At 43.3% G+C, this 20002-nt stretch overlaps 1 protein-coding gene across 2 annotated transcripts in view; it reads left to right on the top strand.

Moving 5' to 3' along the window:
- lamc3 (laminin subunit gamma 3) overlaps positions 1-20002 on the top strand; it is a 151830-nt gene that overhangs the window by 87475 nt on the left and 44353 nt on the right. For both annotated transcript variants that reach the window (XM_011481525.3, XM_011481527.3), the window contains exons 10-11: positions 2487-2685; positions 16215-16324. In XM_011481525.3, coding sequence (XP_011479827.2) covers positions 2487-2685; positions 16215-16324 — 309 coding nt within the window. The remainder of the gene's footprint in view (positions 1-2486; positions 2686-16214; positions 16325-20002) is intronic.

Genomic DNA, 20002 nt, shown 5'->3' on the forward strand with positions numbered 1-20002 from the left:
TTTTCCTGCTTCCATCTCAAAATTCAAAATTAAGTAAACACTAAAAGCTACATTTCAAAGACATTTGTTCATAATAAAGTGTCACTTCCAAGAAATCTAGTTAGTATTGACTTAGTTAGTTTTTACAAAGTGTTTACGACTGATCAACCAAGTTTATTCCTTCTGTTAAAACTACAGCAATAATCTTGACTACATCATTATGTATTTATATCTCTGTGTGTTTAAAATCAAATTTTAGCTTTATTATCTAAACGCATGGTACCACAGAGTGCTCTACTGAAATAAAGTACAGTAAACATTTAGAAATAAAACTATGGGAAAATAGGAATTAAATGTAAATTCATTTAATAATTATTAAAAAAAAATAGATTAAATATTAGTTAAATGAAAAATTCGGTGGCTGTTGGATGGCTCTGTGGTTAAGTGCAGAACTGGCACATGGGAAATCAGGGTTAGGTATCCGGGGGGGTGCTCTCAGGATGAGTTTTATCTAATTTGGGTGGGTGCAAAACCCTTAACTATGTAGCCACAAAGAGGGCCGAGATGTCTGGGTCTGCCTGTGTCAGTCCCCAGCCCAGATAAAATACAGGGTTGTTTCAGGAAGGGCTCTAAAAGAAATCTCTGCCAAACCAATCGGTAAAAGCTGGTTCGCAGTGGTGACCCCTGAAGGGATGTGCAGAAAGCTGAACAGCATTAAATAAAAAAGAGGTGCAAACAAGAAAAAATGTAAAATATAGATTTAAAAAATCATTGAAAATAAAAACAATCCTTTAAGAAAATCATAAAATTGAGAGAAAAATTGAAAAAATCTATATTTTAAAGTAAATAAATTGTGTAAACATTTAAACCATTGCTGGCAGCTGGTTTTATAACAAACAAAAAAGTTGAAAACCAAAAAAGTTACAATTTTTTTCTTTCTAGATAACCTTAGCATTGTTGCAGTGCAAAAGTAGAGCTGACTTGTTGGAATTGAAAGTTCTGCTAACTGTGATAAAAATATTTTCTCACTAAGACAAGTCAATTACTTGGTTCAATTGGGTGGGGATAAAGCTAAAAAAGTGTATATCAGCTGCAGTGCGGGTGTTGGGGAATTCTGGCTGCCACTGCTGCGGCGGCGGGGGTCTTGGTGTGGGGATGACTGTGCCCTCTCCTTCTTTCTTTTTACATTCCATCATTCATTTCAGAGGAACATAAACACTCACTTGAGCACAGGTGTTAGCTCACCTTTGCACTAATATTATGCATGAGTGAATAAAATATTTCACACTAGTTTGTTTGAAAGGCATAGGTTTGCGTGTGGGAACATTATTTGTATTGTGTACATGTTGACAGGCGAACGTTTTTGGAGCCAACAGGTATGTTTGTGGGATTTGGGTGTGTGTGTGGACAGGCCCCGCCTTTATAGACTTGTAGTACATCTGACCCTCACTGTAATGAGTAAACCCATCCAGAAACTGGTTGCCTTTTTCTGTTTCACGGTTTTACCCCCTCCCCCCTTCTATAATCACCCTCCTACCCCCCTCCCCTCTCTCTAATATCCCTCTCTCTTCTTTCCTTCTTTCCTTTTCCGTCCGGTACAACACAAAAGATTTTAAAATATGATTAAAATGAATAAAGTTTGGCCTCGATTACAAAAGGGGTTTATTCAAACATACCTCTGGTTTGTCAGAAGATTCATAACCCCTATAGTTAAAGTAAAATATGTCCAACACAAGAGGCCCTCAGCTCTCATCTGTTTGCCCAGCTGTTGGACAGGACAAGTTAAGGAAAAAAAATATATAGTGTCTCTTTCATTTCAGTTGCTTTACATTTACAATGCACTCATGCGAGGTCACCAACCCCTCCTGAAATGTCCTGTTACAACAAGCAACAGAAGGAAAAGACACAGTTAGTGGAAAACCGGCTTATTAAGAGCTGCCAAAGTATATTATTCAAGGAAACAAATTTTTTTGATGTTAACTAAAAAACTATAAAAAGGAGCTATACATGAATGCACCTTTTTCAAATACACTTCATGAAGAGTTGAGCCATTTTTTTCTCCAAAAAGTTTGTTTTCCTATTGGTTTCAACTTGTATACTAGTCTAAATCTTAATAATTGTAGATTCAAACAAACTTCCGTTGAGATCTAGCTACATGTTTTTAACAGGGCTGAAGGGTTGTACAGTGGATAACGCCGCACTGCAAGAAGGCCCTCGGTTCAAGTCTCAACTGGGTTACCTGAAAACAAAATATCGTTCTGTGTGGACGGGTTTGTTGACCGTCTCATGTTGCATGCACTAAGTTTTCTCTGGGGACTCCGGCTTCCTTCCACCGTCCAAAATAGATTTGTGGCCCTGCGACAGACTGGCAACCTGTCCAGGATGCCCCCCGCCTTTTGCCCACGAGTGGCGGGATAGGCTCCAGCAGCCCCGTGATCCCGATAGGGACCAAACAGGTTTAGAAGATGAATTAACTTTTAACATCCAACCTGTGTTGTCTCTTCCAGATAAATTTCTGGGTCACCAAATCTACAGCTATGGTCAGCCTCTCCACATCACCTTCACGTCTGAGACCTATGATCTCCTCCCCAACAGCCTCACAGTTATTCTCGAAGGCTCCGGAATGACCCTGTCGGCTGATCTTTACCCCAAACCAATTCTCCATCCTGACCCCAGCAACTCCCCGATGCAGCATTTTATTGTCAGGTATGAATTCTAGCACAGACTCTCTGTGGTTTAAGCTGTTGTCTACATTTTACTCTCTAAAATACTAAAACTTTAATGCTGAGATGTTGGTTTCTACTGTGAGCCGGTTGCTGACTCTGTTATTTTTTGCTACTTCATGCAATATGTGAAATCTCCAGTGCACAAGATAGTTTGGTTTTTTAGTCAATATTATTATGTATTAAAATATCTATACTCAAATGGAAAGATTTGTAGTCTTCAAAACAAATGTAAAGCTTCATTCATAAAAAAAAAAAAATAGAAACAAAGTCATTTTGGTGTTTCAGTTGGGAAAAGATTTTAAAAGAACCTTTTTTAAAGGTTTGAAACTCATAAGAACAACAAATTTAAATTGACCAGTTCCAATGCCATTAAAAGAAATGTGAGTAGCTGCCTCTGCAAGGGAGCTCACAATTTAGGACCACACAGGAGAGCTGGAGGGGAAGAAAAGGATCAATACCTGGAAGGAAAAGTGGTGGCAATGCCATGCAAATTACACAAAAAAAACCTGTTTGATTTAGAACTGGATCATTCCTCCACTCTAAGTTAATAGGAGGTAGCACCAGAGGCCCTTATGACCAGGTCACAGCGATGTAAAGAAAGCTAAATGCAATGTAGTAACACCATGCCGAGTGTAAGATGGAGTAAGGGGTTGGTCTGTGGCCTGCAGGGAAAATCTGCAGTGGGTGGTTATTCTGTTTTTTTTATTTCCAGCTGTGGGGCTGGGAATTGGACACAAACAGTTTTAGCTGGTGGATAAAATTGAACTAGTCATCACAGTTGAGGCAAACGTGATTTCAGACAGAAAGTACAGAATCATGTTAATATTACAAATCTGGAACACCATGAAGTAGGTTGGGATGTTTTATCACTTTTCTCTTCTAACGTTGGCCAATGTCCGTTGGCTAATATGCTCATGGTTTATTCAGTTAGCTAGGCAAAATGTTAACAAACTGTTTTACATTTTTTAGTCCTCAATAATCTGACAATAAAATAAACAATACTAGTACTAATCATTTAATGCCTCAGTCGCTGCCAATATGGTGTCTGCATCATGCTTGAATGCTTGCAGGAAATTAGACAATCTGAAATCAATCAGAGCATAGTTTGTGTGCTTGTCCTACAGGCGCTTATGTATCACCTGTATATCATAAGGGTGTATGATTTACAATATAATTAGAAATACTTCAAAATACACTTATACACAACAATGGTGCGTTCCATTTTTATGACATCACTTAAAGTGCCTGTACAAGCTTTAAGGGAACTGCAAGACACACATGCACCCCCCCTTTGAGTTGTGGCCACTCCTGTCTATAACCCTTCACGGGCTCGTACAACCCAAAAGTCGTCGCTCAACCCCCTGCATGGGTGCATGAGATTAAAATTAAGAATTTTGATTAAAAGCAACCCTCTTTTCAGTGGGATTCTTATTCTGAAAGAAATTGTGGTCAAGCAAAAGGCGATTAGAGTGAAATCTGTGCAGCAGAACCTAAGAATTAAACCAAATAACATGATTAATGGATACTGTGTTACTTTGGCACATGCTCCAACCAAAATTATAGGATTAAAATTAATAGTTTTTAAAGTTTTTGCATGTGATTTGCTTTTTCTTTTTCTTTTTTTACTCTGCATAAGATGCAGCAGATGGGATGAAAACTTAGAAATGAGTGCAAAAATTTCCTCATTAGAAGGTGTTTGTCTGTGTTCTGATGCTTCTGCGAGAGATTACAGCGTGTGTGTGTCCAGGCTTAGTTTTGCATGCTAAGTCCTGCACCACCTAGAAATAGCTGTAGTAGACCATCTTTCTGAGTTTTTCCCCAATGTTTCTCTAACGTAATGACAAAGTTAGGATGGAGTTAAATATTTGGTTTGTGTTTAATGAGTGTCTGAGTTGAACCGTCTTTGACTCACTGCAGCACTTTGCTTTTCACATCTGCAGTTTTCTAAATCTGAGCATGTTTTTCCTTCTCACATATGGTGGGATGCATTATGTGGCCTCTTAGATGATGACGGGTACTTAGTGTTGCAGCAATCAGAGTGCATTTATCTTTAGAAAATGTTCAGATGTTTAAACTTCTTTTGCTCTTTTTCTTTTTTTCATATTGATCTATACCATTTGGCAATATGTAAGAAAATACAGCCCGCTGTAATTTGTGGAAACAATCAGAGATTTAGATAAAAAAAGCAGAAACCCAAATCAAGCCAGGATACTTTTCTGCTATGCAGAGCTGGTGTTAACTTTATTTGTTGTTGGCAGTACGCCTTCTTTATAACGTACTGTTATGTGCAATGTCCCAGCTTGTTTTGGCTTCGTCTAATTAAATCGCTATTTTGAATTTTAAGCAAGAACTGATTTTATGTATTTATTTATTTTTCTACATTTCTGCAGAACCTCTGCTTCTTGGTCAGTGCTCATTTAGGAAAGAGGTTTTCCATGCACCACGGAAACAGCTTTTTTCTGATCAAGTGCAGTTAAAGAATACTTATAAAGTTGCTTGTTCAATTTGTGCTTTTTTCAACCCATTTGCCACAAGGTACTGTAATTTGTTTTTGTCAGAAAACCAGGTGGTGGATTTTTAGTTATAAACATGAGACAAAACTTAAAAGAAGAAAAAAACTTTTCAGATCACCTGACATATTTTTTCATTTATTTTAAACATTTTTTTGGTGTTAATCATGCATGCTGTCCATCATTACATCAAATGATGATAGCACAGATCTAAGATTGACCTAATACTTTTTCTAAAAGACTTTTGGCATCAGACTTTAAATGAAAATTCTAAGAAATTATATAACCTAAATGTTCTTAACTTGATCAGTCATCTTGCGTTATGCGTCTGATGCTATACGTTCACACCGGCGGGGGTGATGGACATTCTTAAACATGCTAAACACACAGACTTAAAGGATCATTTAGCCCATGCTGTTCACACTAGACAAGCAGGGAAGGGCTTATTTTTCTTTTTGTGCTGTTTACTTGCACATGTCTACCGTAACTCCGACCGGGTGCAAACCGCTATTATTAATTTGTCTTCCATGATCAATTTTTAAATAGTTGGCACTTCGGTGAGTTACAGGGGACCCCATTCATACGTCATTTCCAAATTGAAATGCCAATCCAATTTCTACCTTATTTATCATGTTTAACAGCCATGCGTTTTGTATGCATTTAAAGCGGAAAGCCCAAAAAGTGAGTTGCTGAGTGGGGGTATGACTGTTGCCTAATGGTTGTCCTTGCGCTGGGCTTCTGATGTCCCGCCTCACTGTTGCTCCTCAAAAAAGAAACTGGTCAAACTTGAAGAGGGAACGGCTGTCATGGAGAGGCAGGCTTGTGCTGAAGAGGTGAACCCTGGTGTGACAGCCTGTGGAGAAAAAGCCAGCTAATCAGTCACAGAGAGATCTCATTAGGCCTGTCAGCCCAGGGTAGTGGATGCAGGTGCCCCGGTCTCCACAAGGAACCTGTTCAAAAACAGGCTCAACTTATTCACTGTATTTTTGTTCTGTTTCCCCAACTGGCCTGGAGTCTTGTAGCTCGTAATCCTTCTCATCCCACTCAGCAACTCCTTCACACTGTTTTGTTGCAATTTGTCTTCTTATGTGTTATTCTTTTTTTTCTCAACACCCACAGACCATTTCAACTCCCTCAGTGTATCATCCAGTGCTGCAAAAACCCTCCTCTTCCCCAAGAAGGGATTTAATTGTCTTTGTTTTTGCCGAGTTTGTTTAAGTGAAACAAAGAAAACACTAAACTGTTAAATTGCATTGAAGAGCCCACATTAAAGTTTTTTTTTTCACTTTATACTCAGAAGACTGTTTTTCTGGCTCACAAAAGTCCTCTAGAGCCTCTATGTCTCTCAAAAATAGGTCAGTCTTGTTTAAACTCATTATACATGTTAATAAATCAAACCCAAAAAAAGCTCTGGATAAATGAGTGGGAGAGCTGCATGGTGGTATAGTGGTTAGCACTCTCACTTCTTAAAGAGAAGGCCCTGGTTCAAATCCCGACTGGGTCCTTTCAGTGTGGAGTTTGCATGTTCTCCGAGGCTTTCTCTGGACACTCCAGTGTCCTCCCAAAGTCTAAAATTATGATTCATAGGCTATATGGTGATTTGAAATTGTCTCTCAGGTGTAAATATGAGAGTTTGTGGTTGTGTGTCCTGGTGACCTGTCTTGGGTATACCAAGCTTTTGACAACAGTAGCTAAGATAGGCTCCAGCAACCCTGTGACCCTGAATGAGATTCAGTGGTTTCAGAAAATAGATGGATGATGGAGGTTAATTGTGAAGACATTTAAGGTCAAAACGATAATGTGGGAATAATGCTATAATAGAATATATGAATATTGTAGTGTGGATTGAGGTTTAAAACTCTATTTTAGTCATTGACTGTACATGAAAACTGGACAGAGTGAGTGTGACTTCATCCATAGAAATAAAACCTAATAAATATGAACATTTAATCAATATTAATTATGAATCTACTCTGATCTTATGATAATGTCAAATGTCTTCAAGCAAGAATGGTTATTCTGACAAATAAAATGACTAACTAATAGCTTTTTTATTTCTCAATAGAAGTCTATGGGATTTCGGCTATGGAGGGGGCGGGTACTTCCTGTTTGAAACACAACTCAGTCCAGTTCTCATATACTGCCAATTAATTTAGTTGAGTGTGCAATGGCAGTCAGTACTTATAGAGGGAGTAACATCAATATTATTCAATCATCAAATGTCACTGAGCATCAACTGTATATTCAAAGTAGTGTTCAGTTCATCATTTTGTTGATAAATATATATTATAATGAAGCAGGAACAGTGTCATGGAGAGGTCCCCCTGTTACCAAACTCCTCATTACTGAAGTGTGTGTGTGTGTGTGGGGGGGGGGAGACTGTCAGCTAATTACTGAGTCTGTGTTCAGGTGTTTATTTAACCTACTATTCAGGTAATGTGACAAATAATTTACATTTCAACATCATACAAACCATCTTGTACAGTTTTTACATTTTATTTCACATTTTAAATCCTGAGGCTGACATGTGGATGAATCAAACTTGTAAATAAAGAGCCTTCACAAAGACCCTCCCCTCCCCTGATTCATCTACAGTTTGTGTGTGATCATATTAAGGCCTGTTCACACCGGGACGAATTTCGCCGGCGATTTTCGCCGACGTTTAACGCCTCGTGACTAAACAAAGGGCACCAATGAGAGTGTGCACACCGACGCGAAAAAATGCCACGCGCCAAAGCGTCAAAAAAAAAAAAACGCCTCGGGTTCGTTTTTTTTTTTTCGACGCGTCGCGTTGAAATCTATTCGACCAATGAGAATGCCGCTTTTGCACACGTGTCTGGAGCTTCTGAAGTTACAGTAAAACACAACTTGGGGGCGCTCAAACACAAAACTGCCTTGCTGAGCACACATACCAGCGAAGAAGATAGACGCCAAGTAGCGTCTACACTGCCGCAAAGAAATAATGACGGACATTCTAAAATATCCCCTTACCAAGTACCAGTTGGAGCTACTGATGCTTGAAATATTCATGTTTTCTTTGTATTATTCTGACAAGCGCGTAAATACTTGCTCTCTTCTTCTGAGTGAAAAGCGACTTTAAGAATCGTAAAGTTGCGCAGCGCCACCTTGTGTTCAGGAGTATTTCTGTTTACATTAAGCGCCATCTAATGTCAGGGAATGAAATTGCATGTTCGCTCGGCTCACCGTCAGCGAAAATCGCCTGGGTGTGAACACAAAAAACGTGGCGAAAAACGCTGGCGAATAACGCCTGTCGAATATTCGTTCCGGTGTGCACGGGCCTTCAGGCTGCAGAGGTGTGTGGCCTCGTCTTCAACCCAACAAAAGTCCATCTATCTTGTTTGCTCATTCAAAGAATCCAGCTCCTCGAGGGGGGACAGAGCTTGCAGCTGACTGTCACCTCAAATATTTCTGTCCTTTTCTTCTATCTCTGCAGTAATGACTTTTCAGTTTGCACCCACTGTCCCGGATAAATGCCTCCATCTGAACCACACTGTACTCTTTCTTTGAGAGTAATTGAATGTAGAAAGTTAGGTCTGACATCTCAATGTCATTTTCATTTATAAGCGCTTAGGTAGTCTGCGTAAAAAAAAAGTATTTTTTTCTGTTCAATTAAAAATTGATCTACATACAAAGTATGAATTCACATGAATGAGATACAACACAGCCATTCAAAGTAATAGAATTTCAAAAATGGTAATATGTGTTTCTCAGAATATGAAATAAACATGAGCATAAACATATTACACAAACACACACACATTTACTTGCCTGTGTCTTGATTGACAGCATGTGCATTCATCGATGGTAAACATGATAACCTGTTAAGTGGCTTTTTGTTCCCACCTGATGCAGAGGTTATTTTAGAATCTGATGGAGAGGCAAATGGAGGCTGTGGGGATTTGTGGCGGGGTAATTGAGAGGAAGAGGTGAACACTTTATGAAAAGTAGCTTCAACTCCTCTCTGGTGTTTACTCTCTTCCCCTAAATCTGTGGGTGGGATAGTTTTATCGCTAGATTTGTAGCAATTTTTGAATCTGCTCTACATGCGTTTTTTGGAAAGAATAAAACAATCTTTTTGTTGATTATTGAGCATTTATAAAAACTGTAATAAGATGTCTGCTTTAAACTGCTGGATAAAGTGCTTCTATTGGTAAAAAGACACAAAAGAGCAGTTCGGTTAAAATTAAATAACAATACCTGACAGATGTTTCACAGTAAAAGGAGAATTTGTTCACGGTATAAACCATTAGATTTCTGAGGATTGAGCTCCTGGATTTTGTTTTGTCGGTCTTGTTTTTGATCATGTACTTTTTTTATTTGCCCCCTATCTGTCATACCATGTTAAGATTGATCACCCACAGCTGTCTTGATTTCTGTTTTTAATGTTAGGGGTATTTAAGGGTGTACTCAGACTGGACACATTTGGTTTGCCTAGATTGAACCAGAGTTTTTTCCCACGATAATCCGAAACAAATTTTCAACAACTGTAGCCACCATGGCCGGGAATTATGGGATGTAAACATCGTAATGTACATTTTAGTGTAATGTACAGTACATTGCTTCTCACGCTGTTTTTACCAACAATCTATATGTCATAAACCCTTATCAGTGTACCTTCATGGCCGCCGTCTCAGCAACCACCTTGCAGCATGCCTCCGCTGTACTAAAGTAAGAAGTTTTGTACCTTTGTGTGCTTGGTGACATGAGTGCCATCGATATAGAAGAAGGATTAGCATCTATCATTTTCATAACTCTTTGTATTGCCAAAAAAACTATTTTAATAAATTGGAAAAACAAGAAAAATATAAACATAAGTCAACACAGAAATCTGCTGTTTGATCATATCAGCTTGGAAAAAATGTCAGCCCAAAGCTCAAGTAACTTTGAAAGAATTCAGTCTCTCTGGTCTCCTGTGGTTGACTCCATGACTTAGGGGGTGGGGGGCTTGGTCGTCGCTGCTCCTTGCCCTTCTGCCGTGGTTTGGGGTGGGGGTCGGGGCTTCTGGTGCCTGGCGGGGGCGGTGGGGGGCTCCGTTGGTCGGGGGGTCGGGTCCGGTGCCTGGGTGGGGCGGGCTGGGGCGCTGCGTGGTCCTCTGGGCTTGGGTGTGGGGGTGCGTGGTGGGGGGGGTGGGGTGGTGGTCTGGCTTGGCTTGGGGGGGTGGTCCCTTTGCCTGTGCTGGGGGGGGTTGGCGGGGGGCCCTGCTCGGGTGGGGGGGGCCCAGCGGCGCCGGATGGGCTGCCCATCTGCACCTGGGGCTGGGATCGGCCCTTCCCTGGCTCTGGGACGGGACGGGACAACCCTCTCGGGGCCCCCGGTCGCTCTGGGTGTCACCCGCTTCGGCTGCGGGGTCTGGGGTGGGGTGGGGTGGGGGGCTTGTCGGCCCTGTCCTGTGGGGGGGCGTTCTGGGGGGGAGGGGGGGCCCATTATTAGTACGGGTCGGGGGGGCTAGCGGGTCGGGGTCTCCGCTGAGGCAATCAGTGGTTGCCTCGGCCGGTTGGCCTCCTCGGTCCCGTCGAGGCCTGACCAGAGCTCTTCTAGGGCCGGCGTCTGGGGGTGGGGGCCTGGGCTTGCTCCGGGGGGGGGCGACGCTTTCTGGCTCCTCTCTCTCTGTGTGGGGTGGGTGGTGCCGGGCCTGGGGTGTCGGCGCCTCCGGGGGTGGGCCCCTGGGCTGGGTGGCCCTGGCCCCTTTGCTGGGGGTGGGCTGGGGGACGGCTGTTTGACCACCGGGGGACAGTCTACCAGCTGTCCCCAACTTACCCCCTTCCTTATATAACCTCATATTAGGGTGAGGGGGTGGGGGGTCTAGCCTGCGATGCGCCTTGGGGGGGGGCTACTTGGGAGTGGCCCCCCTCCTATGGTTTCCGTATGGAGTGGGCCCCCCCTCTTTCGGTTTTATTTGCACCTTAGACATGTATGGTCCTTGGTAGGGGGGGTGCTTGGACATCACTGCAAGCAAGCAGCAGATGTCCTCCTGGCACCCTACCCGCCAATTTTAACCGCACCTTAGACATTTAGGGCCCCTTGGTGTAGAGGGTGAGGGGACATCACTGTGAGTAATCAGGAAATGTCCCCTTAGTGCCCTACTCGCCAATTTTAACTGCACCCCCCCTTAGTACACACACCCCTCCCCCTTCAATATATACATTCAAACATAAACACACACACATGCACACAAACACCCTCTCAAACACCCATACAGCACACACATTTTACAAGGAAGGTGGGACCTGGGTCCATCTGTCCCCTACCCCTTCCCTGGTGGGGGGTGCGGGCCCCTTGGCGATGGCGGCCGTGTCCCTTGGGTGCCGGCTCCCTGGGCCCGGCGGTGCTCTCTCCGCACGGTGGGGGGGTTCATATTACACCTGAGCCGGGGGTGTTCGTGTCCCTGGGGGGTGGGTCCTGGTCCTTGCCCCTGGGCGCTGGGCCCCGCCAAACTTCCAACATGGCCGAGCCTGGTCGGGCCATATTTATAACATCCCTTGTGGGCCGCCCTTTTTTCCCCGGGGTTCCCCCCTCCTTGGCGGGGGCGGCGGGCCCCTGCCTTGCTCCTACCTGGACCAACCGTGGGCCGGGTGGGTGGCTGCCTGGAGTGCGGAGCGGGTCTCCCTTGGGGGGTCCTGGCTCGTACCTGGGGTCGGGGCGGGGGGATGCCCGGAACTCCTGGGTGGTGGTGGGGTGCTCGTCTGGGGCTGTGGGCGTCCCTCTCCGGTGGGGCCCTGCGTTGGGCTCTTCCGGCGCGGCGGGGGGCTGCTTTCCTGGCTGGGCTGGGGCGGCGCTCTCTTTCCCTCTGCGCCTCCCTGCTCTCTGGCTCTGGGGGCCTCGCGGCGGTCCGGCTGGCCCTGGCCTGGGTGGCGGTCTTGGTCGCCCGGGGGGCGGTTGTTCCCTGCCTGTTCCCGTGTGGCGTTGGGGGAATTCCGGCTGCCGCTGCTGCTACGGCGGGGGTATGGGTGTGGGGGTGGCTGGGCGCTCCTCCTCCTTCTTTTCACATTCCACCATCCATTTTAGAAGAACATAAACACTCACCTGAGCACAGGTGTTAGCTCACCTTTGCACTAATAGTTTGCATGATTGAATGAATGAAAGATTTCACACTAGTTGGTTTAAAGGCATAGGTATGCGTTCGTGAACACTATCTGTTTTGTGTGCATGTTGACATGTGGACATTTTTGCGGCTAGCAGGTGTGTTGATAATATTTGAGTGTGTGTGAACAGGCCCCGCCCTTTTTGTACTACATTTGAACCGTACCGTAACGATAAACAACCAGTAAACCTGTCTGCTCTATGCTGCTTCATGGTCTTACCCCCCTTCCCCTCCTATTATCACCCTCCTACCCCCCCCTCTCTCTAACGTCCCTCTCTCTTCTTCCCCTCTTTCCTTTTCCGTCCGGTCCAACACCAAAGATTTTCAAACATGATTGAAATTAATAAATTTTGGCCTCAATTACAAAAGGGGTTTATTCAGACATACCTTTGGTTTGTCTGAAGATGAATAACCCCTCTTGTTAAAATAAAATATGTCCAACACAAGAGGCCCTCAGCTCTCATCTGTTTGCCTAGCTGTTGGACAGGACAAGTTAAAAAAAAAAAAAAAAAAAAAAAAAAGAAGAAGTTTTGTACCTCATCTCTCTTTAGGGTCACGTCGGCGCCCGCCCACCATTCCACTTTTACTCGCATATTGGATACCTTGATTCATCTACAGCCTTGTGGGGATGGTCAGGTGGAGGGGGGCTCGGTGAAACATCCGTGGTCATCTTTCACTAGTCCGCCCCACAATTTTAACTTCCACTTAAGACACCACACACTGCCTGTTAGCACCACACACACAGCAAATACACACCGCACACAGAACGACCCCAGGGTGGGGTGGCTCTGCTGATTAGCAGCGGTATGGCCCGCCACACTGGAGATCTCCTATTTTACCTGCAGCACACACACAGTACACCCACACCACCATACATAGGTGGGGTCGGGGAGGGGCGGCCTGTCTTCGCCCGCCTGGTCCTCTCAGGATGGCCTGGCTTGTGGGGATCCTGTTGGCTAAAAGTGGTCGGGCGTGCGGCGCTGGGGGGTTGATCGGCCGGAAGGGGTTACTGAGTGGCGACGGACGGTGGGGGGAAACCAGAAGATTGTGTTTGTGTGTGCGAGAGTCTATGGATAGGGAAAGACCAGGGGGCTGGCTCGCCGTGACCCGCAGTGGCTCACCCTCCCCATTGCAGAGTGGGGAAGGCATTAGGGGGGATATGGAAGGAGGGGTCGAGGAACATGGTGGGTGAGGGGGTCGTAGAGGGTAGAGTAGTGGGGGGTGGGGGATTGAGCTGTAATTGCGCGGTGATCTCTTAGCGGCTTGGGTTGGGTGCTGGGGCTGGCTTGCGGAGACGAGGCTCCGGCTGGGTGGTGGGTGGCTCATGGGTCCTCGGGTCCCTGGCTTCATCTTTGGCTCATGTCTCGGTGTCCGGCGCCCGGTGGCCCCCATGGCTGCTGCCTGGTACGGCCGAGCGCGCCTGTCCTGTGGCCTGAGGGCCCTGACGCCAGGTTTGCCTATGCCTCCCGGTGCCGGGGGGGGCCCCTGTAGGGTGGAGAGGATCTGTGTCACCTTATGAACACACGGTTCACATAGGCAGCATGCATGCAGCTCCACCCCCACGTGCACACTGCCACACTGCTCCCTGTCTGCTTTATCCCTCCCCCTAACCCACAGTGTATTGATGGACAGATATCATCTTTGTGTCAGAATTTCACCTTCGGATGTAATATTTTTCTTTCCAGCAGATCTGGTATAATTGTTACACAGCTTAAAATAACAACCTATTCAAATCGGCGCTTTTATCCCCCCCCCCTCTCCCTTTTGTTCTCTTCTACCCCCTCACACTTTTCCCCTCTCCCTCCAGACACACACTAAATATAACAAATAAATCAAAAATCATAAAGAAACAAAAAGGGGTTTGTACGAATTTACACTCTGGTTTTCCGAAGGTATATAACCTCTTTTTGTGATAGTAAAACCTGTCCAACACAAAAGGCCCTCAGCCCTCATCTGTTTATTTAGTTGTTGGACAGAACAAGTTAAGACATTGATACAGAAATTCAAAACTGGTCAGCAAAATATAAAGTTGACTCAGTGAACTATCCCTACAAGGATTACGCAGTGTAGAACTTTCATCATTTCTGACTAAAGAGATTTCTAGTCACATAGTTTTGTTTACAAGCTTTGGTTCCAAACTGGTTGAAGTCTGAATACAGACCAAACGCAAGGTTCAAGACTGGGTTCAGACCAAAGTAAGTGGACTTAGTTTGGACCAACTGACTTTTCCAGTCTGAATAAACCATTAGAGAAAAATATCCAGGAACAAACCTTTTGAAATCAATGACTTGCTTTTAGTAATTTTTACTCTAGTTTTAATCATGTTTACATCAAATCTTTGTCATTTTATAATAATAAACAGTGTAAAGTTCATATAAGCATCAGAACCCAAATGTAACATGTTAGAATATTCAGTGTAGGTACATTAATAATGCACAAACCTCAATCACAAGTAAGCGCCACTGGCTTGCTGTCCTTTTTCATTTTACGTTCTGTTTTTAGACTTGCACAGCTAAATTATAGTAATAAGATGTTTCCATGAATGTTAAATTAATACGATTAAAAATTCTTTCACATTTAATTACAAGCTCACCTGCAGGACCCTAAAAGTTTTCCGTTTGGCACATTAATAATGTTTTTCGGCCCTCGCAGCACTATCCGTCTTTATCTTTCGAGGGTGCTTACGAGTCTCGGCGTAAGTATTCAGCATTGTTTTCGGTTCCTCTCTTCTGATGATCGCCTCTCATCCTCTGCGGGGCGAGCTTAATTACAGTGCGGCTCTGCGCGCTCTGCTTGCTGCTGATTAAAAGGGACAGTGACACTCCATAGGGAAAGCATGATTGGGAGTTTGTTCCCTTTCATGCATACTCTGCTTATCGCTCTCTGACCAGCTCCATTACCATGGCTTTGAGGCCCAGTTTGTAATTGCCTCTCTTTATTACTGTGCCTACATGTCAGGCCAGGATGCAAGGACCCGCCGCATCAAGAGTGAGTGTGTGGCAAGACACTTACATGGGGGTAAATGCAAATGTTGAGGATCATAAAATGTTTTGATTGGGATATACTCTCACGCTGTGCATTTATTGACTTAATATTAAAGCAATGATGCTATCCATTGAATACACAGATTAACAACTTTTAAAAATATGTTAGTTGCTATTTTTTACTCATGAATTTTTTTTTTTTTTTTTGGATATTGGGTTTTTATCTTTACTTTCAATCAGATCTATGCCTGCATTCATTTTAAATGTGTACATCAAAAGATGGAATCTCAGAAACTGGTTCAGTGTCGCCTAAATTCAAAGTCATTAGAGTTGTGCCAACACTCCGTAATTACACAGTGGGGACCACAAACTAGAACACTTTTGCTCCTACATAAGTCTATATCCCATAAATGTATATGCAGCCTAAATGGGAAACGGTTCCCAACACAACATCAGCTGTGTGTCGCTTACACAGCACCTGTCATCATGATGGAAAGAATGCAACTCTCCAGGAGTTAAAGGGGCAGATGTCAGCTGTGCCGCCTGGCTTTGCAAAACATCTTTCAGCAGATGGCAAACCTCAATGATCAAGACCCTGAATATATGTTGAAGTCAGCACATTTATATTTTTTTTCCACCACTCAGTGCTGGTCGTGCTTTATATAGCCTACCATCAAAACATGAAGCACACGCAGATGACAGGGAGTTTCTTATCTTTGCAGTAGTTTGGAGCAATAAAATAGCTTTGAAATCAATTTAGTTGGTAATAAATCTTCCACAAAAGCAGATTAACTCTGTTGTGTTCAGCGTTTGCTCCAGTAAAATGCAGTGCTTCTGGTGTTTTAATCATAGCTGGTACATGTGCTGCATAAAATATATTGCAAATGATGTTTCGTGTCTCCTCATTTCACAGACTTCATGAATATGAGACGAGCTTCAAACCTCGTCTGTCTGCCTTTGAGCTCCAGCATCTCCTCTACAACCTGACAGCTCTGAAAATCAGCAATGCTGGGGGACACAACTGTAAGTGTGTGCTTTTGTGTCTTACTGAACAGTTTATGTGTGTGACAAAATCTGTTTAGCATTTTGTAATATATATATTATTTTATTTTGTTAAACCTTGAAGTCACATCAGTTATAATATCTACAGTGGTGACATACTATCCAATTTATCACATAGTCTTTCAACTTTACTGGATTTTAAAAAAATTGATGCATTTTTGATCAATTCATTTCAATTGTAAACCCTTTTATTGGAACTCAAATTATTCAGCGGAAATGCAGACAGTTTGAATTCATTATGAGAAACATTTTTTCCCATCTTAGTCCTGAAAATGTCTCTCTTGTCCTCTCATGTCCTCACTCCCCCTTTTATCTGATAGTTTCATTTTACAAACAAGCCGGATCTGGGAGGCGTCACACTGGATGTGACTGTGGAGAAGACAGAACAGCTGGGCAAAATTACCAGCTTTCTCATTTACTTTCACCATTTTAATTAGCTGCTCAGCGCAGACGTTGTGACACCTACTCTTCCTACGCAAGCACAAACACAAGCCCAGACGTTTGCACACAAACGGCGGACAATCATGCATATTCCATCAAACTGATTTTTGTAGCCGCCCACATCTGCGTGTTAACGTAGTCGGGTGTTGCAGCTTGAAATCCATGTGCATCATTACAGGCATCACTAAATAGTTTTGGTTTCAAGCTCAGCACCTTATTCCTCTTTTCTTTTCACTTTTACATTTCTCTGCCTGCCTTACAGAGACCCCGTAATAACAGAAGTATTTTATTTTAATGACAATGTTGTCTTTAGGCTGAAAGGCAGGCTTTGACATCAGTCACAGCAAATGCTTTTTTTCTCTCTCTCTCTGCTTCTAAAATTGAGTCTTGAACAGGCCGCATGGTCGTACGGAACATTAATGAGAAATCAATGGTTTAACGGCTTAATATAAAGGTACATTAAAAGGCTCCAAGGCTGCGGTGAGCCATTTACGTCTGGTAAAATCTTGACTGGTCTGAAAGGGTTTCTTGGAGAGAAAAGGATTGATTGACTCAAACTTGCACACCGTGACTCCAAATGAAATACTTTTAATTAACGGAAATATATGTTTCACTCCTCCAATTCCACATATTGCCTGTTGAACGTGGCAAATGAGATCAGGGAAAGGGTAGAGGCCAGGCACATCACAGTGACGGAGGAGAACAGGCTTGCGGTGTGATTATCCCTCAGTGGTGTAGATGAAGGAAGTTACATCACCCTTAAAAGAAGTGGCTGATCCAAGGGTGTTCGAAGCAGGGTTCATCCTCCTTTTGGTTCTTAACCTTTCCCACTGTCTTACCCAGATCATTATGTCTCACAACTTCTCTTGATGTGTGTCTAACAAAAGTTGGTGATGCTCTTCAAACAGAGGTGTCCCTAAAATCTTTATTGTGGTGCCCAGTTCGGCCAGAATCAATTCCTTTGAATAGTTTTCTTGGTGTTGCAGGTGTGAAAGCTCAAACACATTCTGGTTTAAAAGTGATCAAACTTTGATCTGGCTGAAGATGTTTGTCTCTATTCATTTGCATGTGGTTCTCTACAGTGTGGATGCAGATGGACATTCCATACAGTGGGGTAAAAAAGTTTTAGTCAGCCACCAATTGTGTAAATTCTCCTACTTAAATAGATAAGAGAAGCCTGTTATTTTCATCATAGATATACCTCAACTATGAGAGACAAATGAGAAAAACAATCCAGAAAATCACATTGTCGGATTTTTAAACAATTTATTTGTAAATTATGGTGGGAAATAAGCATTTGGTCACCTGATAACAAGTAAGATTTCTGGCCCTCACAAACCAATAACCTCTTCTGTAAGATGATCCTCTGTCCTCCATTAACCTGTAATAATGGCACCTGTTTTAACTCATCTATATAAAAGGCAACTGTCCACAACCTCAAACAGTCCCACTCCAAACTCCACTATGGCCAAGACCAAAGAGCTGTCTAAGGCTACGTTCACACTGCAGGGCTTAATGCTCAATTCCGATTTATTGAAAAAATCAGATTTTTTTTGCGAGGCCCTTCACATTTCCAATTAAATTTGAACTTTTGTGATCTCCTGTGTGAACATGAAATGACCCAGAAGTGACCCGCATGCGCAGAAGAGTACTCAACGGGGAACAACGTCACTTGTTGTTTGCGGAAGTAGCTAACGTTAACAATGGATGTCAACAACAGTGTTGTCAACAGCGGAGCTCTTTTGCATTATTACATTTATTTTCACAAAGGAGCCAGCACAATTACAATCTTCTCATTTTAAGAAGGCATTGGAGCCAGGATCGTCTGTACCCACTGTTGTGGAATGGGGATGGGGATGTGGATGTGGATGTGGATGTAGATGTGGATGTGTTGGGGGCACGCGCGGGTGTGTAGAGGAGAGAGCGGGTGCAGCGCAGGAGGGAATGAGAGGGGCAGTGGGGGCGCATTCATGTTGTGTGTTACGGAGGAAGGAGAACCATAATAAAAGAAGGCTCCCCCAGAATAAATGCTATTGACTCTTTATTAACCCGCTCTGGAGAATCTGAGGGTCCGAATAGGTAAGTGAACCCCGGAGGAGGATCCGCTTTCGGTCCCCCGCGCTTCTGACCACGGTCGGAAAGGGGGACAAAAAAAAAGGTAATCCCTGGAAAGGTTCAACACCACGATTGGCCATTTAGCTGGAAATGTTTTCAAAAACCACCCGGTTGCGATAAGAGCCCTGGAGTTTTGCCTGAATAGAGCTGCCACCCCAAATATTAATCAAATCGGTGACCTCGCTTCCCTTCCACTGACTGGTCTCAGCAGCATCGTCCACCATGGTTAATGTTTATGTTCTCGTTCCCGCCTACTTCAATGCAGAATTATGACGTTTGTAGCGTATCAATGACGTATGGGTCAGATACTTGTGGCCTGGCCGTTCAGACGGTGGTCACGTTTCAAAAGATCAGATACGCATCGGATTCAGGACCACATACCCAAGTGGCCTAGGTCGCAATTGAAAAGATCGGATCTGTGTCGTTCAGACTGTCATGAAAAGATCAGACACAGGTCAAATAGGGGCAAAAAAATCGGAATTGGGTCATTTCAGCCTGCAGTGTGAACGTAGCCTTAGTAAAACAGTTGATTCATGTTGATTTTATAGCACCTTCCTGCTGTAAACTGTTGCATTCCTGACCCAAAGTTTTTTCCTCCACTTCAGAATCCACTGGCATTTCCTTAATTGTGTATACAGTTGAAGAGTTACGGTATAGTTGAAAGAAGGTCAACACTGGAACTAAAGCTCTAGAAGTAAAGGGTTGAAAATTTCAATTTAACTTCTTTCTTTGTTAGCTCAAATTTAAGAAACTTTTTTTAATAAATCAACTCAAAATCTCAAATAATTTGGAGAAAAATCTATTTCACTACAAATGTGTTTAACTACATGAAAGTAGTAAAGAGTAAAAATATTTTTAGTGAAATAGAGTCAATATGGCAGACAAAACGCATTTTAGAATTAAAGTCTTTTTTAACGCTTCAGTTTTATTTTATTTTTTTTAATTTACTTGTTATTCATTTTTTGGGAAGGTGTTGCATCACTAGTCTCAATAAACACAACTGCATGCTTCGTTTGGAATAAAGGCATAAAGGCAATACTGCTCCCAGACTGTCATACAATTTGTTTAACTTGATGTTTCCTA

This window comes from Oryzias latipes, chromosome 12, assembly GCF_002234675.1.
Source record: "Oryzias latipes chromosome 12, ASM223467v1".
Taxonomy (NCBI): domain Eukaryota; kingdom Metazoa; phylum Chordata; class Actinopteri; order Beloniformes; family Adrianichthyidae; genus Oryzias; species Oryzias latipes.